Here is a 12,931-nt window from a genome sequence, read left to right on the forward strand (position 1 = left end):
TAGCTGGAGAAAATTTAAAGATGCATTCTTCAAAAGATTCCAAGGTGTAAAGGAAGAAGAATTCTTTTCAAAACTCATCAAATTACGACAAAAAGGAAGTGTGAATGAATAAACTCAAGAATGGGAGACCTTAGTAACACGAGTACCTGGGTTATCAGAATCTCGTCTAATTCAGTCATACATCTTGGGACTCAAAACCCATTTACAAGCAGAACTTGATATGCATGACATTACATCTATAGAAGTAGCAAGACGAAAATAAAAAACAGCCGAAAAGAAATCCGAACCAATATTTTGGTCAACAGCGGAAAAAGCTTATGCAAGACGAAGGATACCCCAGTAGGTGGACTCAAATAATACAAGATATGTTCCACCACATCGTCGTGAAGATGAGAAATCTAATGTGGAAATGCAAAGGATAAAAGAGGGTAAATGTAAACGCTGTGGTGAGAAGTGGGACCCCAAACATAGATGTGCTAAAGGAAAAGAACCAAAGAACCTATATAATTGTGAAGCAACCAATGATTCAAACAGTGAAGAATATGACATAGAAGACACAGAAGACGCCCCAAAATTCTCACCAGAACTAGATGATGGAAGTATTCCACAAGTATCATTATCAGCGATGACAGGTATATCACAACCTCAGACTTTAAAGTTAAAAGGACACATAAAGAAGAACAACGTAGTGGTTCTCATCGACTGGAAGCACACACAATTTTTTAGATGCAACTGTGGCAAAGAGACTCAATATCTTTTCATTTCCCTTACCAAACATGAAAGTGATGGTAGCTAATGGTAAGAAGATTGAAAAGGTAGGGAAATGCCATAAGGTCAATTTGCAGATTCAAGACTTTAATCTAGAGTCTCCATTCTTCACAGTGCCGTTAGGAGGAGTAGATGTAGTCTTAGGTATCCAATGGTTACGAACTTTAGGTACTTATGTCGCCAACCATCAAGTACAATTTATAAAATTCAAATGGGGAGGTCAGAAGTACAAACTACACGGATTCCAAGCACCAGAAAATCAAGTTGTATCATCATCTCAGATGATGAAGCTGAGTCGAAGAAGAGCACCCGCTTATGTAGTACAATGTCACCAGTTAGAGATGTTATCTGCAAATATGACCAGAGAAGAGTCACCAGAGATACGAGATTTGATTCGGAAGCATGAAAAATTATTTCAAGACCTACCTATGAAGATGCCGCCTAATAGGGAAATTGAGCATACAATAGAAGTCAAGGCAGGGTCAGACCCTATCAACATCAAGCCATACCAATATCCACATCACCAAAAAACGGAACTTGAGAGATTAATCCAAGACCTTTTAAAGTGTGCGACCTTGATCATCTTGGAATATCTGATCAAGTGGAAGGACTTACCCGAAGAAGACGTCTTCTAGGAGAATGAATCATTCTTCAACAACATCCGTCGTTACTTATGCTTTGAGGACAAAGCATTCTTTCAAGAGGAAGGCAATGTTATGTAAAAAATTAGTTAGATTAGGTTATTATTTAATTTTCAGTTAAATTAGATGAAAGGGCACGATCATAAGATCATGCCCTTTCCCCAAAGGGTGTAAATGGCGGTATATAAGCCAGGCATCCGCAATTGTAATAGCATCATCTGTAATTTCATCTTATTAATAAAATATTTATATATAATTTCTGCGCATCTTAAGTTCTCTACTTCAATTTCTGTGTGGTTCTGTGATTCGTGGCTCGCATTCTCTATGTATTATGGTTCACAGCCTGTTCGATCTCCATATGTGGCACTGTGATTCTATACATACTCGATAGCCCTTGCATTTACAGTAATTTGCAATAAAATTCCGTGAGCATCATGGTGACATGCAGATCATTATAATGGCCCGCATCACATTTGTTCTATGACAGGCTCATGATAAAATTGTAAGATCTTATGGGATGAATCACAGTATTCCTTGATCAGTGTGGTATGTGGTAATAATAGAGGCTCAAATTACTTTTGTGGTACAAAATAGCCACCACATTACATCTCTGTAGTTCGATTAAAATTACAGGGGATCCACGGCTTGATTAAATATATAGTGGCATCATAATAAAAAAATGCATCATGATTTTGGTACAGCAGCTCACATGTTTTTAGACCGCACAAGTTTACAATGGTCTGATTGGTTTGTTGACTGAGGCTCGCATTGGTCTTATGTCTGATGCTCGCATCCGTTTGATGTAGCTCAAAATCCAGTATAATTGCACTCATTTCTGAGGGTTGACCATATTCACGGTTGCATCGCTCATATCAACACTGTAATATCGTCTCATTGACTCCAGGTTATGGCAGCGACATTGCAGTGTAGCAGCGTCATTATAATCAACGACATTGTTGCACTACGTAACCTCATATGGATCAATTAAGGAAATAGTAGCCCTCGCATTCGTCTCAATGATATTACTCAGCTCACATTTAATACTCAGACTCTTGGCTCAAGTACAAATGGCTATCTGTGTATTGGCAGTAGCTCGAACTACAACAACCATACACTTTGTTGAGGCCTACTCTTCCTTGGAGAAGAGCGAAATAGAAGAGAGAGGAAAAGCTACTAAGGTGATAGTTGGTAGCCTTTCTGAATTGTACAAGTCTAGCTCCTTGATGCTTGGGACTTCGCATCATACGGGGTGCTAGATTTTGTTGTAACAAGCCCAAGAGTTTGTTCCCAAGGAAAAATCGCAATTTTACTCATAATGTACAAAATTACATATTGTAGATGCTAAAAAGCATATGCGTAAAACAACAGATCCTGATGTCCAGGATCAATAAAAACTCATCAGAGAGTTAACAATAGTCTACTCTTTTCTACCATTCTTTTTTTTCCACTGTCCGCCAACCACTAGAGTTGGGTGTGGAGGATACAATAGTCATTTGATTTTCTTTTACATTTACTGGGATTTCTGTAACAAGCCCAAGAGTTATTCTGAACAATAATAGCTATTTCCATATTTTATATATATACAGTTCCTCTTCCACCTTGAAAGGATGAAGAGGGCAAGGAATCAGTTTGGTTTTCAACTTAAATATGTTTTCTTGTTGTGCACGGTTTATCTTGGCATATTAGTTCATTGCATTGATTGTCATTTGGAAAGGCTGATATATTGGCCTGGGACAGGCTATCCCATCTCTCTCACATGGTGCTCTTTTTGGTTTGTTACTTATGTTTCAGCATTTATTTTAAGTAGCTGCAGCAGTATTCAGTGCTGATTTTCAACAAGTAGATGATAAATGTAAAGTATGTGAAAATTTAGAATGGAGTGGTAAAAATTTTCTTTTGAAATAGCCAAAGTATATTTCCTTTGCAGCGAAGTGTATACAGAAGGTACCAAAAACATAAGAATTAATGTTTCTTCTGGAGAAGTGTGAGTTGAAATCCATGTTAGAAGCTTATGTCATTGGTTGGACATGTTGATATGGTTCTTAGTGGTTGATTAAGTGTAGAAAGTTGAACCCCAGCAACTAATCCGACATATTATGTCAAAATCCATCAACTTTCCATTAAGTATTATATTCGTGAGCCAGGTATTGACTATTATGAGCTTGCCTAACATAAACAAGGAGAGCCAAGATATCAGCTTTAGCTCCATCTTTCAAATAGACAATGTTCTGAAAAAAGCAACCCTGGCCGTGACCTAGACTGCAAGATCATCCTTAAAGAGTGGAAGTTCCCTTGGAAAAAGTTGCCCAGCATCTTCCACTCTGTGAAAAGGAAAAGCCCATGGGATGGGATGGTATCTCAAAGTACTCCTCGGTGGAGTCTGATCATCCATTTGTCACCTAGGATTTCTCCTTTCCAAAATTTCATCAGTAAGCCTTCAATAGCCACTAAGTTTGCCGTGGCAGTTCAATCTCAAAAAACTTTAGTTATGACACGACTTCAGTAGACACTTTCATGACTCCTTTACTGTAACAAACGATACATGGCCTATCTGTCCATGTCATTGATTAAAGCCCAGCTTTAGCTGACAAGCTTTGGTAGATTGTCAACCATCCAAATGCTCAGGATTAAAGAGCTACTTTGGTTTTCCACGTGGATTTCAGATCTTAAATCTACTATATGCCATGCCCAGCAGATTCCATCTTCTATTCTAGCTATCTGCAATTTGGAGGTTTGGTTTATATACTTGCATATCTTTTCTTTGGTGTTGTAACAACTGAAGCTTTATAATTTTTCCGTGCCAGTCCATCTGTATAGGATATGCATTGTTAAGCTGCATTGTAAACAAGCTGTGTTTTGTGATAGACCTGCACAGCATGGGATATTTACTCTATTGATATGATGTTTTCTGTCATTGGATCCATGAATTAGCGGAGGCTTATGTTTATATCACATAAAATGGTAGAATGATATGATAAAGTTCATAAATGACTCAAAATTATAGTGTTGTTGTTCCATCATTGAATGGTTAAATTGCTGCAACCTTGGGTTGGTATTATCCAATGGCTAAAAGGGTACTCGTACATTCTTCTTAATGAAAACAGGAATGCAAAACTTCTAGCGGAAAGACATTAGATTCAGTTACTTTGGAAGAATTAGTATTGTCTGCAAAAGATATGTGCCAAACCACTTCCAAAAGTGGTATGGAGGAGAGTGCTGCTAGACCTTTTCCAAGAATGCCTGGGGGGCATAATAAGCAATATCATTGCTCGGTAATCTACTTAGCATCTTTTGCATATTTTTTAATATGGTGAGCAGATTGCACTCAGGTTGACATTAAAGTGACACAAGATTGTTTGAATCTGATCATGCATGCTAAAAGTTTGCAGGGTACAAGTCCCTTATGTTTACAGTGTTCCTTGCAGTTTTGTTGTTTCTATTTATAACAAATTTGCAGGCTGCGAGGTGTTCATAATCTCATATTCAAATTTTATTTTTAGCTTACTTCAATATGCTTTATTGTTTTATAGAATATCAAATTTCAATTTCATTTGCTGACAGCCTTATATTGATTTTCCCAACTAGCCTTTTAATGAGTGACATGACATTTCTTGGAAATAGATGATATTAACAGGCAATTCAAAACCTATCCATTTTATAGAAACATTAAAAGCCAGAGGAGATTATGGTATGGCATATTGCTAATAATCATAAATGCTAACTTTCTTCAGGAGACAAATGAGCTCACTCCATTTGATATGGTTGAACATCTAAAGAAAGGATTGGGATCTAGTGGACAGGTGGTTGCTTCTGATATATTGAAATTCACTTATCAATGCTCTAGTTTTTAACACAAGTCAATTCTAATTTCATTTTGAAATGCTTCCCATAATGTGATGATTTTTTTGGAAAACTTGTTTAACTTTTCTTTGTATATAGCTGCACTGAAGATCTGATTAGGTGATTGCTATGCATTCATCATTTCATTCTTCTTTCTTGGTTTGGATAGCTAGTACACGTGGAAACTATCAATCCTAGGAAAGCAAAGTACGGTGATCATCTTATGACATTTTCAGAATCGACAAAGGTTGCACTTAGAAGAATGGGCATATCTATGCTGTACAGTCATCAGGTTTGTCTTCTTACTGTTGAAAATGTTTATTTCTTTTTGTTAATAACTAAAGTTTGGTTGAAATTAGTTATGTTCCCTATGCAGGCAGAAGCTATACGAGCTTCACTCTCACATAAAGATGTTGTTGTGGCAACGTCAACTGCTAGTGGCAAGTCACTTTGCTACAATATCCCAGTTCTGGAAGAGCTATCTACAAACCCACTATCTTGTGCTCTGTATTTGTTTCCAACGAAGGTTATTTTCTTCAAACATTTGTTTAAACTTTAGGTTCAAGATATTTTATACAACTAATATTAAACACCATGAAATGTTCTGTTGATTGTTTTAATGATTTTTGTTTCATTGATCATTTTAGGGGGCCTGTTGTAGTTGTCCTGTTTCTTTACGGGCTTCTCATGATAGATTTAATTTCTGAGTCTTTTGAACTAGTTAGGTCCCTGTTATAAATTTCATTTCTTTAGGGAGCCTCACAGAATGCTAGACAAATGTCTTGGTTAACAGTTTAGCTTTTACCTTAGAATACAAGGTAACCATGAGGCTGTTGTGTTTCATTTTGTATCTATATTTAAGAAGTCATTCTCATAATTTTAATGCTCTTTCTTGGGGTTGCTAGCTTTTACTGAGTGCCCATAAGATGTAAATATATTTCTGTCTATGATTACGACTTCTTCCTAGTATGAGAAACTTCGTTTTTCATGTAAATTTGAAAGGGTGCTTGTGTTATTGTTGAACCTCACATACAAAAGTTGAAACATATAGGTCAAAGTTTGTTTTTGTGAAGGATAATGAGATAAGGTAATAGAAAACAATCATGACAAGATATGGTAGTAGGTATAAATTATAATACATCATAATATATACTCCATCAACAATCAAGTTCCAACAACAGGACTCTCCCAAATATTAGTAATTATGTTTCTGTCTTTGGTTGAAAATGGTAGTTTCTTCATTGTTACCAATCAATTTGCTGGGTAAAATGATGGTTTCCATAAGGTCAGGGATGACATGTTTTACCGCAGAGGTTGGTCCTGTTGGTCCTTTTGTTGCATGGATGCACTTCTCCAATTCTGGATCAAAAGTTATTCCTGCCTCAGCAAAAGAATGCTGCCTTGTACAAGCACTTTTGAGGGTATTTCCAGTTCCTAGCTTGATGTGAATTTAAAACCAGAGAATATCAAATGCACAGCAGCTGCAGCACCGGTAAAAGGTTAATGAGATAGAATGAAGGCCCTGCTGTATCAATAGAGACTGTCTAAATGAATGCGCATATTACTTCAAACCAGCAGCCAATAATAGTCTGAATTCTGATGGTTTGAGGAGCACGTATGATATCATGAGTTCACTGGCTTGACTCCATTGTAGTTGCATGGGTAACAAACATCACCCTTAATGCAGATTCTTGTAGCTTCTATTGGAGGAGCATTCCACTCCCATGGCCCTTGGATTGAGAAGGGTTAGTTATTTGCACATGGATCAATTGTTGACATAAATTTCAAGCAGTGTTATCAAAACCGAATTGGTCATCGAACTAATCGACCCCCTGAACTAGGAATCAGTCCGGAACTGGAGAAAACAGGACCAAAAAACTGGCTGACAAAAAAATACATAAAATATTGAAATTCTAAAGAAAAACATATATGTTCGTGTGCATCCATATGAACCCAAACCGTTTATACACATGCAAAATTTCTCATTTATATAGCAAGTGTGCATATAACTGAAATAGCACTTAGTGTGTAATGTCCCTTCCGAAACCATAATAGCAGAAGGGGTCGACTTAGTAGCCTACCCAGATACCCGTAGGCTATAGTCGGAAAAAAGGGGAATCATCTGGCTTTATTGTTTAATGTCATCATATTTAAAAGGAAACATTTTAATAATTAAGTAGAAAAGTGGTAAATCACTAAATAAAAATAAAGTGACCCATGGTATTTCCAGCCACCCATGGTATTTCAAGAGGAGGAAATAATTATAAAAAAAAAGGAGGCTCAAGGGGGATATGTGTAGATTTGAGAATTGAACTTGGCGCTCTAATAGCTTACTGTGTGAGGGGAAACCCTTGTGGAGATCCCAGTTTTGGTGGTGAAACTATCCACCCTAGCTAGTCAAGAGGGAGAACCACTTCATGTTCTTCATTGGTGTTCATCGGAGAAGATTGACGATTGGAGTCCAGAAGAAGGGTCCAGTTGTAGTCGTGCGCATCTCTTCAAAGAGGTCGAGTTAGCAGAAAATCACACCACTTGGAGGAGGGCTGAATTGACAGAGAAAAAGGGCAAATTACTTGGCCAAGAACAGGGTCGAATTACTTGCCAAAGTAAATTTGCAGAGGGCTGAATTTGTGGATGCGAGGGCAGGCCGAATTATTCTGAAGTTATGGAGGACAAGTTAGAGGGCCGAGTTGTTTCTCCAAGGGCGCAGTTATTAGTAGAAACAAATAAAATTGGAGGACAGAGAGGCCTTGCACTGGGTCGGCTTATTGCAGAGGAAAGGAGAGCGGTTTGTCAGAGATTGACTTGCATCCATCAAGAGCAAGATTTAGGTGCTAGGGAAGAGGCCGAATTGTTCCAACCAGATCTTAATTTTTGAAGAGGCCAAATTGGAGCTAGCTGAATTTGCTAAAGAATTTGCAGCCATGGATCAGGCCAGATAATCTTTAGAAGGAGCCTGAATTATCTTAGATGTCAGTTTGCCATGTTTTTCCAAAATAAATTGATGTAAATCTCCCTCAGTATTATTAATACAATTGGCTGGGTTTTGCTGTGGCATTTTCACAATTAAAAATTGTGATTACTAGCTATCTAATTCTTTTGTTGGAATTTATTATTTTTCGGAAAAATTATGTCTCGAAATTTTTTGAAGAAATTTGATAGAAAATTTTTGAGTTATATTAAAATGGATATTTTAGTGGTATCAGAGCTGGTCTTCCTACTAGCCTATGGGGTTGCATGCCCAGAGGAATTTGAAGGTGTGAAAATTCCTGAATCTATCACATCAGAAACACGTACTGCAATTACTGGTTTACAATCTCCTACTTGTTTTTTACATTAACAAGTTATTTAATTGCATAAACATCGAAGTAAACACTATTGCAACCTTCACAAATATATAGATCATGCACTGAAATAAATTGAGACAATAACACAAGGGACACTGTTATTTTTGGACAATCGTCCCCGGAAAAACCCAATTCGGGAAAACCGGTGCAGCATATAGAGGGTTTGTATTATTAAGCAGATTTCGTGAATACAACTAGGGTGCTAGAAATGGCTCACCTAATAGAGAATATCCTCGATAGTAGTACCTCTATCCGGAGACAAATATTCCGGCAAATCAGCAACTGGATGATCAAACCCCATAGCGACTCCGACTATTCCCTATGTTGGATAGCAAAAGCTGGTCCAGGCACTGCGTCACCCTCTCCTTGCTCAGAGTCTACTGATTTGCTCCCAGTATGCCCCACAGAGTCTCCTCAGCATTGTCTCTAAGGCCCAACGTCAGCCTCTGTGGCTTCTGCATCTCACTGCGTCAGCCCTCCGTGTCCTCTGCGTCAGCTTTACGGCCTCTACATCAGTCCTTCTAGGGCCCGCACTGTCTCTCTCGGCACTGCACCACCTCTCTGCGATTTATTCTTCAGCCTCTGATAAAAATCCCTTGCTGAACTGCCCCTCATTGCAACTTTGATCACTAACTCGATTTCCTCAACAAACCTCGCCCCAAAAAATCGAATTCTTTGATCACTTGGTGTATCTCCAACTGACCCTCAAGCTTGCTGCTTCCTCTTATACTTTTTCTGTTGAGTCTTCAACGACCGAGATTAAGTCCCTAATCAACAACTAAGATTAGAACTGGCTTGATCCTTGTCACTTAAAACTTTCTCACCCATATTTTATTAATACACATTAATATTTTTATTTTCCTAAGTTTAGACTTAGGAACCCATTAAAAATATTAATTACTTTAATAATTTTTCATCCAGGTGGAATTTCTCCAAACGATTTCTGGGTCTTGGAGATCTCATGTGCCTTAGCCTCTCCACCAAATTTCATGGCTAGAGCACATCCGATGCAACCCAAAATCAACAAAAGGATAGGGATAACATGACATACAGAAGGAAAAAGAAAGGAAAATATCTCCCTCACTTTAAATTAGAAGAGAAAAGAGAAGAAACGGGTCACGAAAACAATTAGTGGTTTGTGAGTATCTTGAATGCCCCAAACGACTTGGCAAGAGGACAACAAGAGCTGGTGCAGACTATGGCCAGAGGGCAACAAGAATTGGTGCAGTTTTTCACTCAATCTCTTGTCGGTATTCATGGAACTCAATAAAATTCCAACAACAATGGCATAGGAGAATCGAATGGCCACCATGAGCAACATGTTGAGGTGAGCAACGCTTATAGCCCCACCCAATATAATCCTCAACCATCAAGTAGAATAACACCTAGGCCCTTCTTACCAAATTTTTTGGAAGAGCAGTCAACAGAGAGCCGAGGGCAACAAAGGTGAGGTGAAGATTTTATTGACTATTTAAGGGAGTATCGGACATTAGGAGAGGAGTTTCATGCAACAATGTCCCTACAAGACTTTTGTGCTATCAATTTCAGGAACAAGCCTAGAGATTATAATCGATGATCACAAAATTATAAGCTTCCAAAAAAATTCAAGAAGATAACCATCCCTTCTTTTCATGTCTCATCTAGCTGCATAGCCAGAGCATGAGTGCAAAAGTTGGATACATACTTCCAATTCAACCCTGTGTTAGAAACATAAGCCATACAATACACCACTACATTAACCACTTTAGGTCACTCCAGTATCACTTCCTACTTGGAATTCACAAAGAGGTTGATCAAGTGCTTTGACAAAATGAATCCCGAATTACATTTCAGGGAGCCGACATGACTAAGAGAAATAGGTACTCCAGATACTTATATTTCTAAATTTCAGAAGTTGGTAGTGATGGTTATAGATATATTTGAAAGCAAGTTAATAATGTTGTTTCTGGAAATGTTGTTCGAGCCACTACGTGGTTGGGTCAAGGCCCTCGATCCAAATACATTGTAGGATGCTATAGGAAAAACTAGAGACATGGAAAATGTGGTTCCTAAAAAGGCCCAGTTAAATTCACTCCTCTAAAAAACAAAGAGAAGAAACCGTGGAAGGTAAGAGTAAAGTGGAAGAAACCATAGACGAATTAAGGAGGAAAAAGCTTTGCTACAACTGCAAGGAATTGTGGGTACTAGGACATAGATGTATGGGAAAAGATAAGGTCCACTATATAGAAGTACTATTTGACAATGAAGAAGAGAAGGAACCAAAAGAAATTCTAGAAGATGGACATAACAATAGTGATGAAGAACCATCGAGAGTGGAGAGGAAGAAGGTTACTATAGCCAAGCTTTCTTGTGTCCCCAGGTATAACACTTTTAGAGTTAGAGTGGTTGTGCAGGGCCAATGAGCCACTATTTTATTGATGGAGGGTCCACCCACAACTTCATATATGCAACTTAGGTAGCTAAAAGGCACCTTACTATAGAGGAGTTTGAGGGATTTGATGTTGAAGTGGTTGGTGGTCATAACATGGCATGTCGAGGAGGTCTTGTTACCGCTCAAACTAGCGGGGGGCTTAAAAGGGATTCCTAAAGGGCGACTCTTAGACCAAAGGGCAACGATGGAGGCTTAGCCCACTGTCACCTCAGCTAAGACTCCCTACCCTTTACAGACTCTCATCGATGGGAGGAGACTCGATACATATAAAAAGTCACTTGTGAAGGATAAATCAACCAATGTATATGAAGTGACCCGTATAATCCTTATAATCCTTTTCCTAGAAGGGGCTTTAAGAATAAAGCTTTCTTGCTTGTCAAGCAAGGTGCAAAGATTTCTAGGACAAGGGGGTGACGACTTGAGGGTTAGGTTTAGAGGAATATGCCTTTTGAAGGAGTTCCCTAATCCTAAAATCCTTAATGAACTTGACTTCCCAAATGGTTCTTGAAGATTTGACTTTTCAAAGGTGTGGGACCACACGGGACCAAGTGACCACCTTTTGATGGATCAGTGCCTAATTCCTCTTGGGGATATGGAGTCAAGGAGAACTGTGAAGATGGATCTCGTTTCTTATTCAAGGAGGCTCTCAAAGTGAACTTCGTCCAATGTTAAGAGAAATAGAAGAAAAGTGACCTTAAAAGCATTTGTACTTCGTTTCAAATGGAGAAGGCTTGTCAAGGTAACTTTTACCTCTAGGATAATTCGTTTATCAAACATGGCTCATACATAGAGATAAGCTATATAGAAACATAATTCCACATTGATGCCGTAAATGCATGCAACAACTAGCCCTAAAATAGCGAAAATCTCATGATCAATGTATGCATCAAGTAAAAGAAAATAGCATCAAAATTGTACTTACATGTAAGAGAATATATCCAACCATCAACACATTTGGAATATAAGAAGCTCCAAGATAAGAAGACCCAATCCACACATCAAAATTCGCCCATGATCCAAAAATATCCTCCAAGGAAAAATGCAAAGTTCTCAAGGGAGAGAATGATTCGACACAAGATTGGCTTACCACGACCGTTTCTGTGCTGGCCCTGCGTTAGCATTTCAGGCTCTGCTTCACCTTCTCTGCTCTCTGCGTCAGCTCTCCCGGCAGTTCCGGCAGTTCCCGATAGTTTCGGCAGTTTCCGACAGTTTCGTCTGTTCCGACAGTTCTGGATTCTCCGTGACATGCAACTTTTCTACGTCATCTCTCCCGGCTATTGCGCTGCATTTGTGTCAACTCTCTGCTGTTCCGATAGTTCCCGACAGTTCCCAGCAGTTTCGGTTGTTTTGACAGTTTTGGATTCTGTGTGACATGCAACTTTTCTACGTCAGCTCTCTCGACTACTGCGCTTCCTCTGTGTTAGCTCTCCTGGTTGTTCCGTCAGTTCCGACAGTTCTGGATTCTGCGTGACAGACAACTTTTCTGCGTCAACTCTCTCGGCTATTGCACTGCCTCTACATCAACTCTCCCAGTTGTTTTGGCAGTTTTAGTTGTTCCGACAGTTCTGGATTCTGCGTCAATTCTCCAGGCTACTGCGCTGCCTCTACATCAACTCTCCCAGTTGTTCTGGCAGTTTTAGTTGTTCCGATAGTTCTGGATTCTGCGTCAGCTCTCCAGGCTACTGCACTGCCTCTCTGCAAGCTCTCTCCACCTATCTCTATTAGTATTCTCCGGAGAGCCCTTCTTCTGGATTCTCTCTGCTCCTCAGCTGCAACATCTTGCCAATTGATTTTCCTCCTGAGAACTTGTCACCTCAGAAAATCGATTTCCTCAATCTCTTTGTGTGTGTTTCCAAATGAACCCCAAGCATCCATTTTATACTTTTCCTATTCAATCTTCAACG

At 38.9% G+C, this 12,931-nt stretch overlaps 1 protein-coding gene across 4 annotated transcripts in view; it reads left to right on the top strand.

Annotated features, from left to right (window-relative positions):
* Window positions 1–12,931, top strand: part of LOC149203814 (UBQ, helicase-c and DEAD-like helicase domain-containing protein) — a 420,226-nt gene that overhangs the window by 43,426 nt on the left and 363,869 nt on the right. For 3 of the 4 annotated variants that reach the window (XR_016253976.1, XR_016253977.1, XM_089403572.1), the window contains 4 exons: window positions 4,514–4,681; window positions 5,141–5,209; window positions 5,419–5,541; window positions 5,626–5,775. Coding sequence is in view for 1 of the 4 variants with exons in the window: in XM_089403572.1 (XP_089259698.1) it covers window positions 4,514–4,681; window positions 5,141–5,209; window positions 5,419–5,541; window positions 5,626–5,775 (510 nt within the window). In the remaining 3 variants the exon portion in view is untranslated. The remainder of the gene's footprint in view (window positions 1–4,513; window positions 4,682–5,140; window positions 5,210–5,418; window positions 5,542–5,625; window positions 5,776–12,931) is intronic. The other variant, XR_016253978.1, reaches the window with a different exon arrangement.

Source organism: Pinus tabuliformis, chromosome 2_1 (assembly GCF_031772625.1).
Source record: "Pinus tabuliformis cultivar Carrire ecotype Pingquan chromosome 2_1, CPIR1, whole genome shotgun sequence".
NCBI classification, from domain to species: Eukaryota; Viridiplantae; Streptophyta; class Pinopsida; order Pinales; family Pinaceae; genus Pinus; species Pinus tabuliformis.